The 15451-nt window shown below is 37.2% G+C and overlaps 1 protein-coding gene across 6 annotated transcripts in view; it reads left to right on the top strand.

The window, feature by feature from the left end:
• NR3C1 (nuclear receptor subfamily 3 group C member 1) overlaps positions 1 to 15451 on the top strand; it is a 154090-nt gene that overhangs the window by 109410 nt on the left and 29229 nt on the right. For 5 of the 6 annotated variants that reach the window (XM_077937308.1, XM_015141113.3, XM_077937306.1 and 2 more), the window contains 2 exons: positions 7775 to 7944; positions 12766 to 12882. In XM_077937308.1, the coding sequence (XP_077793434.1) occupies positions 7775 to 7944; positions 12766 to 12882 (287 nt within the window). The remainder of the gene's footprint in view (positions 1 to 7774; positions 7945 to 12765; positions 12883 to 15451) is intronic. The other variant, XM_015141120.3, reaches the window with a different exon arrangement.

The following is a 15451-nucleotide window of genomic DNA, read 5'->3' as shown; positions in this document are numbered from 1 at the left end:
TGGTGATATGGAGAGACCCAAGACATGGGCCCCTAAAAGAAATTATTGATAGAAACAGGATACATATACATCAAAAGGTAACATAGGATCATCTGTGCAAAGTGCTATATGGCAGTGTTTTAGGAATTCTAGAAGCTGTCATGGATTAGAAATACCATGGTGGACACTTCAGACAAGGAAAACAGATCTTAGCAAAAGCTACTCCTATCATAGGGCCTTGATAAATATTTGTGGGATCCAGGATCCCTGTAGTGATAAAGAAACTACATGGATTATGTAGGGGAGTGAGAAGACATATGACTGGAAAAATAAAGAACCAAATTGTGGACCATATTGAGCTTGTACTATACACAGTGGAGGAGCCCTTCAGATTTTTAATCATGTTGAGAAAAGAGTGTTAGCAGTGTGTGGGGGATAGAATGGAAAGAGAAGCCAGTGCTAGAAGGACTACTTAGTATCAACCATTGCAGTGGTTAAAGCAAGAGGTGAGGGAAGGCATGCATTAGAATGGCGGCGGTCAGAGTGGATGGGAAGGAAAAGGTCCTGACATAGTGTTACACGGAGTAATAAATAGGATGTGGAAGATGGGTTAGAATTGGCAAATCTCTGCATGTAAGTCTGGATTACTAAACATAGTGAGAGCAATTCAAATCTCTCTTTAAGAATCGAATAAAATATTTAGAAATAAGTTACTGTTGTACTTGAGGTGAACACAAATGGCATTTCAAAGATGCTCGAGATACCTTGTTGGAAACAGGCGACAACTTCACCATTGTCTCCAACATGTTCTTGCCTTCTTTGAAGATGTCATGTTCATAATTCTGAATGTCTGAACCATCTATTATCCTTGTATGCTCTTATGTGTGAGGAACCATAAGGTGGGAACAAAATCCAGTCTTAATTCTAAAAATAACCATGCAATGAAAAAGTTTTCAGTCTTTGTTCTTACCATACTTGTTCTTGGTATTCTGTTTACCATTCAATGTACTATTATGGCTTCTCCTTAAAACTCACATCCCCTAATGCAAGCCTGAGCAAACAGGACTGAGAACACACCGCCTGAGAAGGGAGTGCTTGGGGTCTCAAGACTTACTCTGTTTTTCTCCATCTTTGACACTTGGTTTGAAGAACCAAAAAGGATACAGCTGTTAGGAAGCAAGTTACCCAAACACAGTGACCAAACAGTGGATTAATTCTTCCAATGAGAAAGAAATACATTATTTCTATGAAACAGATTAGACTTTAAGTAGCTTAGATAACATGATTATATTCTCTCTACAAATAAATACACAGGACCTAAGAAACCCTTTATAGATCCAAGTGTTTTCCTCTCCACTTTTCCATCCCCAAACCCGCCTTGCAAGACATGGCCAGCTTATTTGGAGTTAATTAAATCAAGACCTTCGTTTTACAGACAAGGAAACCAAGCCCAGAGACATTGAGTACTAGGCCACTGCTGTCTTACAGGTCTGAAAAATCCTTTACTGAAAATTCTCTTAATCTATTAATGTATAGGTTTTGTTGCTGTAACCCTCTCCCCAAGAGGAGTGAATATAAATGATGCAGAGTTTGGATGGCTACCTTAATATGAACCTAAAGTTGAAACCAATACAAACCTCTCTCAATAAATGCAAAGCAAAGAGAATAATCAGTCTTTCTTTGGCTTGTTAAATAAGATAAAACGTGTTCTGCTAAAACCATTTAACAGAAATATTGTGAAAGGTTTCCCCTAAAGCATTTTTCTATTTGATTTGAAAACTATTCCATAGCTTATTATCCAACAAATCAGTAATCCTTTAGCTAATGCAGAGATAAATGGGCAGTCAGAAAACATAATCACCTGGTGTATGCAGCTGAGTATTTACGTTTTTCCTACTGAACAAAGATAAGAAAAATGCAGGTGACTTTAATGTGTAAAAACTACCTTTTAGTGCTAGCGCTAGAGGGAAAAAGAAATTACTGGCTCAAGCCAATCCTGTACTTGATAACTAAGCTGTATAGTCCATAGCTTGGCTTCAGCCCTGTTTTGAATCTCTTTTTGGACTTTTCTTGAGTGGACTGTTTAGGGCTGCTTCAGTAGTGCAGTTGTTGCATTTTTAAGCATAGTCTAGAAGGTTTTAAAATGTTTCTGGTCCTTTTTTTTTTTTTTTTTTTTCCTTTTCCACTTTATGTTGCTTAAAGCTTTATGGCCAGGTTTTCTCATCCTCAGCATTACTGACATTTGAAGCTGGATACTTCTTTGTGGTGGGGGCTGTCCTGTGCCTTGTAGGATGGTTACAGCATCCCTCGCCTCGTCTCCCTTAGATGCCAATAGCATTTCCCCCACCGTGATAACCAAAAGTGTTTTCAGACATTGCCAAGTGTCTCCTAGAGAGCAAAATTACTCTCTGTTGAGAACTGCAGTGTTATGGTATTTGCACAAAAACTGACAAGCCAATGGGAATATACCCATTCTATTGGTAGTTGTAAAAAATTAATCCAGTTATAGCAGCTGTATTTCTGGAAATTTTTTCCATATTAACACTTGCTTTCTGAGGTGGTATCTTTTTTTTTCCTCCCAGTGCATTACACTGAAAAATCGCCGATTAATTCACTTAAATTGAAGACTAAGCCAATCATGTCATTTGGGTAATAGTTGACCAACTCTGCCCCTTTCTCTGTCAGGGAAAGCCTCTAATTTAGTAAGCAATACTGTATCCTTTTGTCAAGTACATTACCACTCCTATTAGCAGTAGAGCAATTGAGACAGAGCAAGGTTAAAAGGTCACCAAGCTATTACATGGTAGAGTTAAGTTATGAATTGTAGCCTGTCTGGTTTAGAGTCTTCACTTTACTAGTCTCCATAACAGCAATTCTTCCAGTGTGGTCCATGGGGCCCTGGGAGTCTCCCCTGAAAGGGCAGACTATTTTCACAGTAACACACACTTTATTTGCCATTTCATTATGTCAACATTTGCACTGATAGTACAAAAGCAAAGATGAGTAAAACTGTTGGCATCTTAGTATACAGTAGTTAACTGTATTCACTGCCATGCACTTAAAATGTTTGAAGAAGCAAAAAAATTATTAATTACATTAAATTTCAACCCTTAAATACATGTGGTCTTTCTCATGTCACTGTGACAATATGAGAAGATGCATAATCCACTTACATCACATATAGCATTTGATAGTTGTCTCAAAAAAAAGTGTGTATAAGATTAAACAGTGAATTAACCCCCTTTTTTTCATGGAATACCATGAGAGATAAACTCTGGTTTTCAGCCTTGGGTATTTGGTGATGTTTTCCCAAAATGACTGAAGTAAACGTAGCACTTTAAGGAAAACAACTTAAAGTATTTGTTGCCAATTGATAATATAGGTTTCAAGCAAAAATTAGCATTTTTGAAGACTTATATCTGACACTGTGAGCTTGACAAATGTGACTCTTTTCTATTATGAACTATGTCAACATTTGAAAGATCTGTATAACTCAGTGAACCAGTATTTTCCAAATGACTAATGCATGATAATAGAAAATCATGCATGGGTAAAAGATACATTCAAAGTGCAAGATAGACTAACAGATTTCAGTGTAACAATCAAAAGTTCATTGATAACAGTTTTGGATTCCACATTGCAATACTAAAATCTTTAAAAAGCTAAATTGTCAAATGTTGGTGTAGTATCAACAAAAGGAAATCTATAATTACCTGAACTTAAGTTTCTGGAGGACCATTAACCTTCTGCAAGCTCACAGGGAAGACTGTAGCACTTCTCTTTCCCTGAGATCCTCCAGAAAGGAAGAAGAAAAGATAATCCTTAGGGGTAGGGTAGAAACCTATTGTGTGATGATCACAAGTATGTAACAATGCTTTATATAACTCTAATATATATAATCCACACAAACCCCCTAAAATGGCACTAATAAGGGAATAGACTCAAAGAAGTTAAGTCAGCTAGCCACTGTCACAGCTATTAGAGCACTGGAGCTAGGATTTGAACCCAGATTTGTCTGTATGTAAAGCTGATTCTCTTCGTAATAGTACTGAGACACAAGAGGCGGCTACAAAATACTCTGATACTCCTTCCTAGACCAGAGTTTCAAGGTTTGTTATCATTTGTAGCATGATACTGGATCCTCACAGTGCCTGCCTTTCATTCAGGTGCCAGGAAACATCTGCCTGAATGAATGGGTGTAATTTACCTGCACATTTTACATGCTTCTCAAGGTGTGTGATTAACTCATAATCCATCCATGACTTTCACCCGTAATCCTCCTTGTGGCAATTGCTTTGCTTGCGAGAAAATTAAGTAGACATATCTAGCTTTATGCATGGTTTTCTCTCTCTGAACTCTAACATTAAAGCTCAGCTTCAGGAATTATTCAGTTTCTACTACATTTGCCATTCTGATTGGGAACCACCAGCATTCAGGTACTCACCTGGAACAAGGCATTTTGTTCCAAGGGTTCTTCACTTAAAAGCAAGCACCCTAGCAATAGTTCATAATGGAACTTTTTAACATTCTCAGAATGTTTGGCATAGCTGTGAACACACATTGAGCAATCAATAACTATTACAGATAATGATGCCCTTAAGACCAGGACATTTAGCTTTACCATTCAAAGGGGGTGAAATATGCACTCTTACTATAGTGTACTTTTGGTTCCTTCTGCCATGTATCCTTATCCTTAATAAAAGATGTCAATTTCATATAGTTTTCTCTTGAGTTCTGACTGTTTTATTGTACCCTAGCCCTTTTAACAATATCAAACTTGCAACTGAATACCATTTAGCATTCATCCATTTTTTCCAGTGGTGTTCAATATAGGCCATCTTAGTCCTCCTATTTGTATGACAAAAATTGATTTTTTTCACCGATATCTGTGGTACATCTGGCAGCTTTCCATGTACTCAGTTCTTATCTGATGTAGCCCAGAATGACTGCCTGAAGGGATGCCAAAAGCCTGATTAAGATTCCAGATTTTTAGCTACTGTATTATCAATCCATTTGTTCATTTCAGTTTTACTTTCCCTTGTCATCTGTAGCTTACAGTTGAGTGGCCTAAACATGTTTTGCATATATTCCAATATTTAAGAATTTGGGAAATACGGTCCTAGGATTTAGAGTTAATACCACCTTCCACTTATATAATACTTACTCACAAAATCTTCAGTGTTTCTGAAAAAGAAAAAGGAACATGAACATGTATTGAAGCAGGAACTTGTAGTAGATTTTCTATGTGTTATCTTATTGTCACAACACACACACAGGTGATATCCTTCCCAGTTTACTGATGAGGAAACACAGGGGTCAAACTGGTAGATACCTATCCAAGGTAACAGAAGCTGTGAAGTGGTACAGCTGGGATCTAAAACATGTCAACTTCACCATAGATAGGTCATACCTGCCACGGCCTGTATGACCACATCCAGGGGTGATGACATCATTTTCACAGGGTTGTTGAGAGCTAAAACTACAAAGTACTACAAACTATTATTTAAAATATAAATACATACTATATATGCATATGTGTGTATATATAATTCCTTGGGGAAACATTTCAGAATACCGTCCTAACCTTTAAACAATGCACTCATTTTCTGTAAACTAATATACAGACAACTGGTTGGTTCCTAAAAATAGCTGTCAGGTGACAGAGATTGGCTGAGCAAGAATAGGAGTATCTTCAGAATAGAAGCCAGAGAGGTTTTTGCTTCCCCAACACATTGTTGCACCATTCCCTGTTCCAGGACCTTCCTACTTCTCTGTAAAACTCTGGCCCAAAGCAGCTCCTCTACATTAGTCACAAGTTTCCATTAATCAGGGTAGCCTGTGCTGGACCTACAGCAGAAGTCATTTCAGGTTATTCTCTTCTGTTACAGGCTTTCAACATGTAGTCAGTCCACTCACCCAAATCTAGCAGGGAATCAATGCCTTGTAATACGGAAGCATCTAGAAATTCTTCTTAACAGTGTTCAGAGAACAATGTGAAACCCTGGGGCCTTTTCCCAGAATTCGGGTGGTGGGAATGCTGTCCTGGTGACTAAGGCTGTTAGGTAAGCAGACAGTTGGCAAGATTCAGGAAGCTTCATTTGAGGACAGAATTTAGGGGGAGCATTTGAATTTACTGGCTTAATTACTTAAGGGAACATTTATAAAAGAAATTGTCATTCTACAGTTATTACCTTTTAACTTTTATTCCTAAAGAGAACAATAGCACCAAAATATGTTACTTGGTAAATGTAATTCATAACCAGACTGATAACTATAAAAAATTTTTGTTACTTTGCTCTGTGAATTAGTTTAAATATATTTGTAATTGAAATTTACTACTGTTATTGGCTGAAATAAAAGAAAGATAATAAAGGATAACAGAGACAACTAACACCCAATTTAAGTTTATTTCTAAGTGCCATCTCTTTTAGAGAAAAGGCAAATTAAGAAAAGTTTAGAGAGAGGTACTAGTATGTTTATGAACTTGTATAGATGATAAGCAAAACAGACTTTAGTATGTAGAATTCCAGAATCAACAGGTTGCCAGCATCCATGTTTTTGAAGATTTGCTTAAGAACACAACCAAAAATGGAATAGGCAGTCTCTAATTATAAGCAGAAGGCTACAAAATCATTTTAGCTGCATAATACAGTTCTAGTTCTAAAGTCAACACGTAAGAGGAAAATTCCTTAGGAAGATACAACATTGAAAACCATTGTATCATGTAATATGAAATGCAATAATTAATTTTTCCTCCAGTAATAAAAAGATCACTGTTTCGTTGGTTTATAAAAATACATCTTTATCAGCAAATGTGGCAAAATGTTAAGAATTGGTGAATATTGGTAAAAAGTATATATCTATTGTACAATTCTTTCAACTTTTCTTTGAGATTGAAAATTTTTAAAACAACAAATTATCTTTTAAACACCTAGTAATCACTAGACCGGCACTCTTTGTGGTGAGAAAATGAAAAATGTTAGAGACTAGACTAGTAAAAGAAGCAGATTCACATTTCTATCTTTTTCTTCAGGCCAAAGAGTCATAGAGTGGAGTGGGCAGAATGGAACTCACTTTTGAAAGCCTAGTGCTTTGTCCAGTCTTACTACAAGCCAGACAGGAAGGTTATAGAAAATGTTTCTGGATCAGTCTTGTCTGAGTCATATGAAATTGTGGTTTCAGCCAAGATGATATTAGGAATTGAGAGACATGGGACAAAACTTTTAAGATTATAAAAACATTTTGATTCTAATGGGAAACATGGGTAGAATTGTAACGACACTTGATTGAATTTTAAAAGATGCCTGTATAAGATCTTAAATTAGGAAAAAAATTATGTCCTAAGCAATTAGGCATAGGAGGCATCTTTTTAGGATGATGGAAATATCCTCTCTCCTGATTGTGATAGTAGTTATGTGACTATTTAACGAAAGCCATAAATTATAGATTTAGAAAACAGTCAATGTTATTGTGTATGACACCTTAATAAAGGTGATTATAAAAATAAACAAATCCTAAGCATCTAAAAAAAAAAAAAAAAAAAAAACCGAAGTGAACCAGAACCACACCATTCTATTTTGGAGACACTTCAAAAGAAATGACCTCATTCTTAATTTTGTTTAAAGAAGAATATAACATGATTTGAATATATTTAGATAGGATATTTTAGTGCCTGCTAGCACTTGAAGCCATAGTTCAGTGTGCGCATTCTGACTATGAAGTGAGAAGCTAAGAGAACTGTATTTTGATATTTCTTTGACAGTTAAATCATAACACTGTTCTTCCCCTTCTTTAGCCCCAGCATGAGACCAGATGTAAGCTCTCCTCCATCCAGCTCCTCAACAGCAACAACAGGACCACCTCCGAAACTCTGCCTGGTGTGCTCTGATGAAGCATCAGGATGTCATTATGGAGTCTTAACTTGTGGAAGCTGTAAAGTTTTCTTCAAAAGAGCAGTGGAAGGTAGTGTGTGTTTTGAAGAGTTTTATTTTTCCTCTACTTGGTTTTCATTTCTCAGGGTGGATTTTGAAATTTCCATTATATGCAAAGCCCATGAAGGCTAAATATCAGTTAAGAGGGCAGAGGAGGGTGGCTTCTAGGTCCTCTAATGTGCAGTAAATTATTTAAAACAACAACACAAAAAGATCTAGAATGAAATAGAAAAGTATAAGTTGATGCCTGGGAGTTTGGTCAGGGAGCATAAGGTAACACTATAAGAAAGTACTATCATACGAAATGATGGTGTTAAGTTTGGGCATAACATAATGTTCATTGCGTTAGAAATATGGGCTTTAACTTCCATAAGCTAATAGATTTCAAAGTCAACACCTATACTGGCCTGGCAAAAATGTGAGACACAGAACTGCGACAGGAAAAAAAAAGACATTCATTTCATTTCTTATTCATTTTTTTTCTATTAAGCCAGGGCACTGTGCTAAGTGGTATAAATACCAATAAGACCTGATCCTTACCCTCTGGGAAGTCACACTCCACTGAAGTGAAAGATGAGTTAACAGTGACAAGGTGCAGAGATTATAATTCGGAGGAGGGAGAGAGAAACTCGGCCTGAGGAGGTCAGGAAAGGTATTTTAGAGAAAGTGATTTCACTATATAAATGTTGTATTAATATAAATCTTACTTTGTTATGGATTCAGACTGCTGACAGGGCAACAGCATTATCTTCCTAAAGGAGAAATTCATTCCACAGCAAACCTATTAGAAGAGAGTCTAAAATTTCCTAATATTACCAGTGACTCCTCTTGGAAAAAAAATAGTCATATAATTTAGTTATTTCTAAAGTTTGAAAGCAGTGTGGCCTAAAGGTGTGATTATATTAATTTTTAAAGAAACATATTTATTATTCATTCATTGTATGAGGATTATTATTTGTCTCATGTTGTGTTTGCATATCCATGAGAGTTAGATGAGTCATTTTCTTTTGTTTTACTTTTTAATACATTAGCAAATTATAAAATTACTCATATTACACCACAGAGGTTACAAGGATGCCAGCTTTGGCCAGTGTAGTAGTCCCACCTATTGATTAGAGTCAAAAGTAAAGCCCAGCCCTGCCTAGTGCAATGCTCCTAATAAAGTGGATGTTATTTAACACATACGCAAAAGACGGAAGCATCTTCGTGTCCTCACTTTACTACTCGCTTTCTTAACTGCCTAAGTATTTCCATGATATAAATGCAGTGATAATAGTAAGACAGTCCCTGACTTAACAATTTTTCAACTTTTATGATGGTGGGAAAGTGATATGCATTCAGTATGCTCCTTGACTTACAGTGGGGTTGCCTCCAGGTAAACCCATTGTGAATTGAAAATATCTTAAATCGAAAAATGCACTATTAACTTATAATGGGTTTATCTGGATGTAACTTTGTCTTAAAGAGCATCTGTACTGTATGTAATAAATACTGACAAACTGATTTTTGAAGGTGAATTTCACAATGAAGCCTTAAATATGGCTATTAAAAATGTTTACTTTCCTCCATTTGAATTAAAATTGTTCTTTAAAACAGTACAAATTCAGATGCTTATAGAGACCAACTATGTGTCATTTTGGCTAAATGTAATACAGTTGTGGGGAGGAGGGCACGTGTTAGTATTAGAGAGTGCACACATGCCCTACCTAAAAGCATCCAAGTGCAATTAGAACAGAAAACAAAGCTAAACATACCTCCCTTATAGAAGACCAGTTCAGGCCATATACCCTCTGTGCTTAATCCCTGCTTTAAAATTAAATTCCTATACTGTTTTTAGGTAAAATTTAATTGACTATTAGCTATACTATTAAATGTTTGTTATTTAAGTATTTAAGTGAAGTATGATGGTGAGATTACATGATTAATAAGAAAGGTTAAATTGTAGAGTATGTTAAGTTTTTGCTCTGTTTCTTCCTTTATTTGGATTTTAATGTTCTCAAAAAGCCCTTTACAGCTCTAAAATTCTGCAGTCCTTTGATAACCTAACTCAGCAATTCTTCTGTTTTTCTATCCAGACACAATAGAAATATGCCTTAAAGCCCAGATACATATTTTAGAACACTTTCTTAAACAATTATAAAGATGCAACTTGTATTATTTACATCATACACTTAGGACTCCATTCTTAATACCTGCTAGAATTATAGGTTATCCCTCAAAATTGGCATAGTATAATATGGTTATTAGCAAGTTGTTGCACTTTATTTGGAGCTTTGCACTAGGCAGGGGTGGGCTTTACTTTTGCCTCTAATCAATAGGTGGGACTACTACACTAGCCAAAGCTGGCATCCTTGCGGTCTCTGTGGAGTAACGTGAGTAGTGTTATAATTTACATCCCCCATAACAAATGATCCAAGAGTATGTGATCAATGCAGCATAACTACTCTCTTTTATTACCTGATTTCACACGTAACATGCCATCACTTCTGCCGTATTTTATTGGCCACATAGACCAATCCCGGTGAAGGACGAAAAGGGACTACACAAGACCATGCATTCAAGGAGGCAGAGATCACTGGGGGCCATCTTGGGAGGCTGGCTACCACACCTACCATAAATAGAAAACCAGAATTACTTGCCAAAAATAGATTTTAACCACACAAATAAATACCATGTAAACAAAATAATGTCACAAAATTTCAGCTGACTTGAAGACTCATCTTCCTATTAGATAGAAAGGGAACTTACCAAGTAGTAGAAGACATAGGAACTCCAAAATAAGATGTCTCATTGTCTTATCAGAAGGGTTGTCAGGAAAATGGGCTGGGCACTGTGGCTCACACCTATTATCCCAGCAGTTTGGGAGGCCAAGATGGGAGGATTGCTTGAGACCTGGAGTTTGAGACCAGCCGGAGCAATATAACAATATCCTGTCTATACAGGAAAAAAAAAAAAATTATCCAGGCATCGTGCCTGTAGTCTCAGCTACTCAGGAAGCTAAAGCAGGAGATTCAGGCTGCAGTGAGCTATGACACACCACTGTACTCCAGCCTAGGCGACATAGCAAGGACTTGTCTAAAAATAAATAAACAAATAAATGAGTCAAGGAATGAATGAATGGATTGACAGGAAATGACTATTAGCTGTACGTGGCCATGTGTTGTGAAATAGTGAATACTAGTTAAAACTCCTCATTTTATAGATAAGAAACAGATAGATAGACGTGTCCAACTTCATGCTAATAACCACAAAGGGCTATTTTTATCTTATGAAGGTACAGTGCCTCTGATCCTATAGCTCAGAGTCTTAGCTGCACAAAAGACATACCTGGGGCCGGGCATGGTGGCTCACACCTATAATCCCAGCACTTTGGGAGGCCGAGGCGGGTGGATCACAAGGTCAGGAGATCGAGACCATCCTGGCTAACACAGTGAAACCGTCTCTACTAAAAATACAAAAAATTAGCCGGGCGTGGTGGCGGGCGCCTGTAGTCCCAGCTACTCGGGAGGCTGAGGCAGGAGAATGGCATGAACCCAGGAGGTGGAGCTTGCAGTGAGCCGAGATGACGCCACTGCACTCCAGTCTGGGAGACACAGTGAGACTCCATCCCCCCAAAAAGAAAAAAAAAAAAGACATACCTGGGATACAGAAATCAATATTGGCATAATGTGCACATCCTGACATTTCAGTTGGATATAAACAAAACTTTGGAATTTTTCATTATAAGTGGGTGATTTTTTTTCTATTTTTTTCTTCTGGTAACTGTGGGACAATGATTTAGAGATTCCTTATAAGGTATAACTTTTTTGTATTATAACTGCTTCAACAATGGATGTATCCATTGATCCTACTTTTGCTTTATAGGAGATAGAATTGGGTTAGTGCTTCCATTTTGCATCCAAGTAAAGAAGCTGGGAAACTTATAGAGTACAAAAAGAAATTGAAACAGCTGGTACAGATATTTGGCATTGGAGAGCAGCTCTGAACAAAGGTGAATTATAGTCCAGTCATCAATTTTGTGGCCTATTCTTTACAAAGAATTGAACCTGATACAGTTAACCATCTTCCCCAAACTATTATGTGTTTAAAACACAATCTGTCAGCCAGGCACGGTGGCTCATGCTTGTAATCCTAGCACATTGGGAAGCTGAGGCGGGTGGATCATGAGGTCATGAGATCGAGACAATCCTGGCTAACATGGTGAAACCTTGTCTCTACTAAAAATACAAAAAGTAGCCAGGCATGATGGTACGCACCTGTAATCCCAGCTACTTCAGGAGGCTGAGGCAGGAGAATCGCTTGAACCCGGGAGGCAGAGGTTGCAGTGAGCTGAGATCATGCCACTAAACTACTACACTCCCAGCCTGGGCGACAGAGCAAGACTCCATCTCAAAAAAAAAAAAACAAACCACAATCTATCAAACTGTTTAAAACACAGTTTGTCAAAAAAGTAGTTACCCTTGTTGGGTACTGGCTGGAATTGGGCAGAAAGGGGGCTTGTTGGGGTACTGTTCTGTTTCTTGATCTGTTAACCTGATTACATAAAGGTTCTTGGTTTGTAAAAATTTATTAAGTGGTTCACTGATGATTTGTGTACTTTTTTAAATATGTGAATACTGCAGTAAGGTTTTTTATTGCACTGTTTTCAGTTTGTTGAACAGAAAAAGGGAGACTCTTTTTGTTGTTGTTTGATCTCTCGACCTCATAATGGCAATGTGGGCAAGAACACTTCCCTAATCAATACCTGTGGGTGCCTTGGTTACATTCCACCGGAAACAAAAACAGATAGAGGCTCTCCATAAAAAATATCTTTGAAGACCTGTGAAACTTTAATAGTGCCTTTTATTCCATATAGGACAGCACAATTACCTATGTGCTGGAAGGAATGATTGCATCATCGATAAAATTCGAAGAAAAAACTGCCCAGCATGCCGCTATCGAAAATGTCTTCAGGCTGGAATGAACCTGGAAGGTAATGTAAATATCTGAAAGCAATTGTTTGTCTCTGTAGCTTATAAAAATTTATCATTTTACGTTTGAAGATACAAGGAAGCAGATGTAATAATGTAGTCAGTTCAGTATATATATGCTTGACTAGCATAATGTTACTGCCCAATAAAAATGGGAACTTTTTTTCATGAGTGTGTCATATTCTGTTTATCCACTAGTTCTTACACACACTGAATTCAGTACAGCCAGACTATATACGAAGAAAGGAAATTATGTAATAATGAAACTTATACAACATGCAGCAACTTGATTATTCTTACTCCTTTTTTCAACCTCAAAACTATTCCCTAAGGTTGGGAATGTTTCTGTTTCATACATATTTACATGTCCATTTTTCTGTTTGCCTTTTAAAAGCACACCTTTTACTTGGAGATCTATGTTTTATTACAGATCTTCAAAGGGGGTGTGGGGAAAAAAATCCTCAAGGAAGAACTGGATGGGTTTTGTTTTGGTTTTCAAGTAAAGAAGAAACCTGGGCCGGGCGCAGTGGCTCACACCTGTAATCCCAGCACTTTGGGAGACCAAGGCAGGCAGATCATGAGGTCAAGAGATCGAGACCATCCTGGCTAACATGGTGAAACCTTGTCTCTACTAAAAATACAAAAATTAGCTGGGCATGGTGGCGTGCACCTGTAATCCCAGCTACTCAGGAGGCTGAGGCAGGAGAATTGCTTGAACCCGGGAGGCAGAGGTTGCAGTGAGCCGAGATCATGTCATTGCACTCCAGCTTGGCAACAGAGCAAGACTCTGTCCCAGGGGGAGAAAAAAAAAAAAGAAACCTGAAACTAGTTATAAGTTCGAGTTTCATATCCCTGTTTATATAACAAGTTGTATAATTAACACTGATCTCAGCATTAAAAAATTTTCCTCTGAAAAAAGTTTGGAATTCTGCTGTGGTTGAAATTGCAAGTTCTGTGAAGGTAGTGTGATCTAATAACACATATGCTTAGTATTTATTGTGAGATTAGCACTTTTATTCAACAAATACACACCAGCGAGGCAGTAACTAGATATAAAATGAGTAAAATGGTGCCTGTATTCAAGCAGTTTACTGGCTAGTTAGGTTGCAGAATCAGTCACAAAATAGCATGGCACACCATAGAGAGCATAAGGCCACAGGAACAAGAGGAAGGTCACCTAGTTCCTTGGAAGTCAAGGAAGAAGTAACATTGAATTTTAAATCTACCAGCTGAGTAGGAATTAGATAGATGAAAAATAAGGGCAGAGACATGATCAGATTTGTATTTTACAAAGACTGATCTTACATGGAGAGACCAATTAAATGAATATGGCAGTCCTCCAGATAAGAGACGGCAGGCAGTACTGAGAGAGAATGGAAACCATGTGGTTCTTTTTATGATTATGATGATTATTGTTATTTTAGAGACAGAGTCTAACTCTTGTCACCCAGGCTGGAGTGCAGTGGCATGAACATGGCTCACTGCAGCCTTGAACTCCTAAGACTCAAGCCATCTTCCCACCCCATAGGGTTACAAATGTACACTACCACACCCAGCTGATTATTTTTTTAATTTTTTTTTTTAGTTTTTTGTAGAGACAAAGGAGTCTTGCTATGTTGCCCAGGCTGGTGTCTAACTCCTGGCCTTAAGTGATCCTCCCAATGTGGCCTCCCAAAGTGCTGGGATTACAGGTGTGAGCCACTGCAACTGACCTATGTGGTTCTTTTGATAGGAGAGACTAATTGTTGGTGCTATCTAGCACACACTGTGTATGTACATCTTGGTAAACAGAAAATAGATTTATGGGTATGACTATGAAGAGTCTAATTCCCCAAACCACACACACAACTCTATCTAGGTTTGCCCAGGCTATTTAAACTTAACTGCAGAGTGTCAGCATGTTAAACATTGATTTACATAAAATGATAACTGCCCACTTTCTTGTAAATGTTATAAAAACTGCAGAGATTAACTAAAAAATGCACACAGAAGTTTGCTTTCAGTTCCCCAAGGGTAGTTTATTTTTGTTATAAATACAGTATTCCCCACTTTCTTAGATACCAGATCTCTGTCCAGATTTTACCAGTTTCATCTTGCTGCTTTCTAATCTCCTATGTATGTAATATACTTTGACCATTTAAATATATATTAAGACACTTGAGTTTTTAGTGCCCTTTGGGTTTTTTTCTCTGGTCCCAATTTTCTCTAATATTCATTTTTTCATTTTAGCTATTTTATATTTAGAAATAGATTTTGAATGAAGCTCAAAGGACAAACCCAAATAAAATTTTGTTGTACCTCTAATATATTGTGGTTGCTTACCCAGTAACATTTTTAGATGCTTTTCTGAATACATGTGAAGTTTAAGGTCTTTGGAGCTTTAAGCATATAATGTTTTTCTGGGCAATTTCTCCCTATCCAAACTACAAGGAACTTCTTTGATCAAAACAAAAAATACATCAACTACAAAGTAATGATTTTGATGGACTAGGCTATGAAATTTGTCTGTTTTTTCCTCCCTCTTACAGTTTAATAGCAATTGCAGTGCCCTTTGCCCTTACTGCACTAGAA

Source organism: Macaca mulatta, chromosome 6, assembly GCF_049350105.2.
Source record: "Macaca mulatta isolate MMU2019108-1 chromosome 6, T2T-MMU8v2.0, whole genome shotgun sequence".
Classification (NCBI taxonomy): domain Eukaryota; kingdom Metazoa; phylum Chordata; class Mammalia; order Primates; family Cercopithecidae; genus Macaca; species Macaca mulatta.
This window is presented reverse-complemented; position numbering and strand designations above follow the sequence as displayed.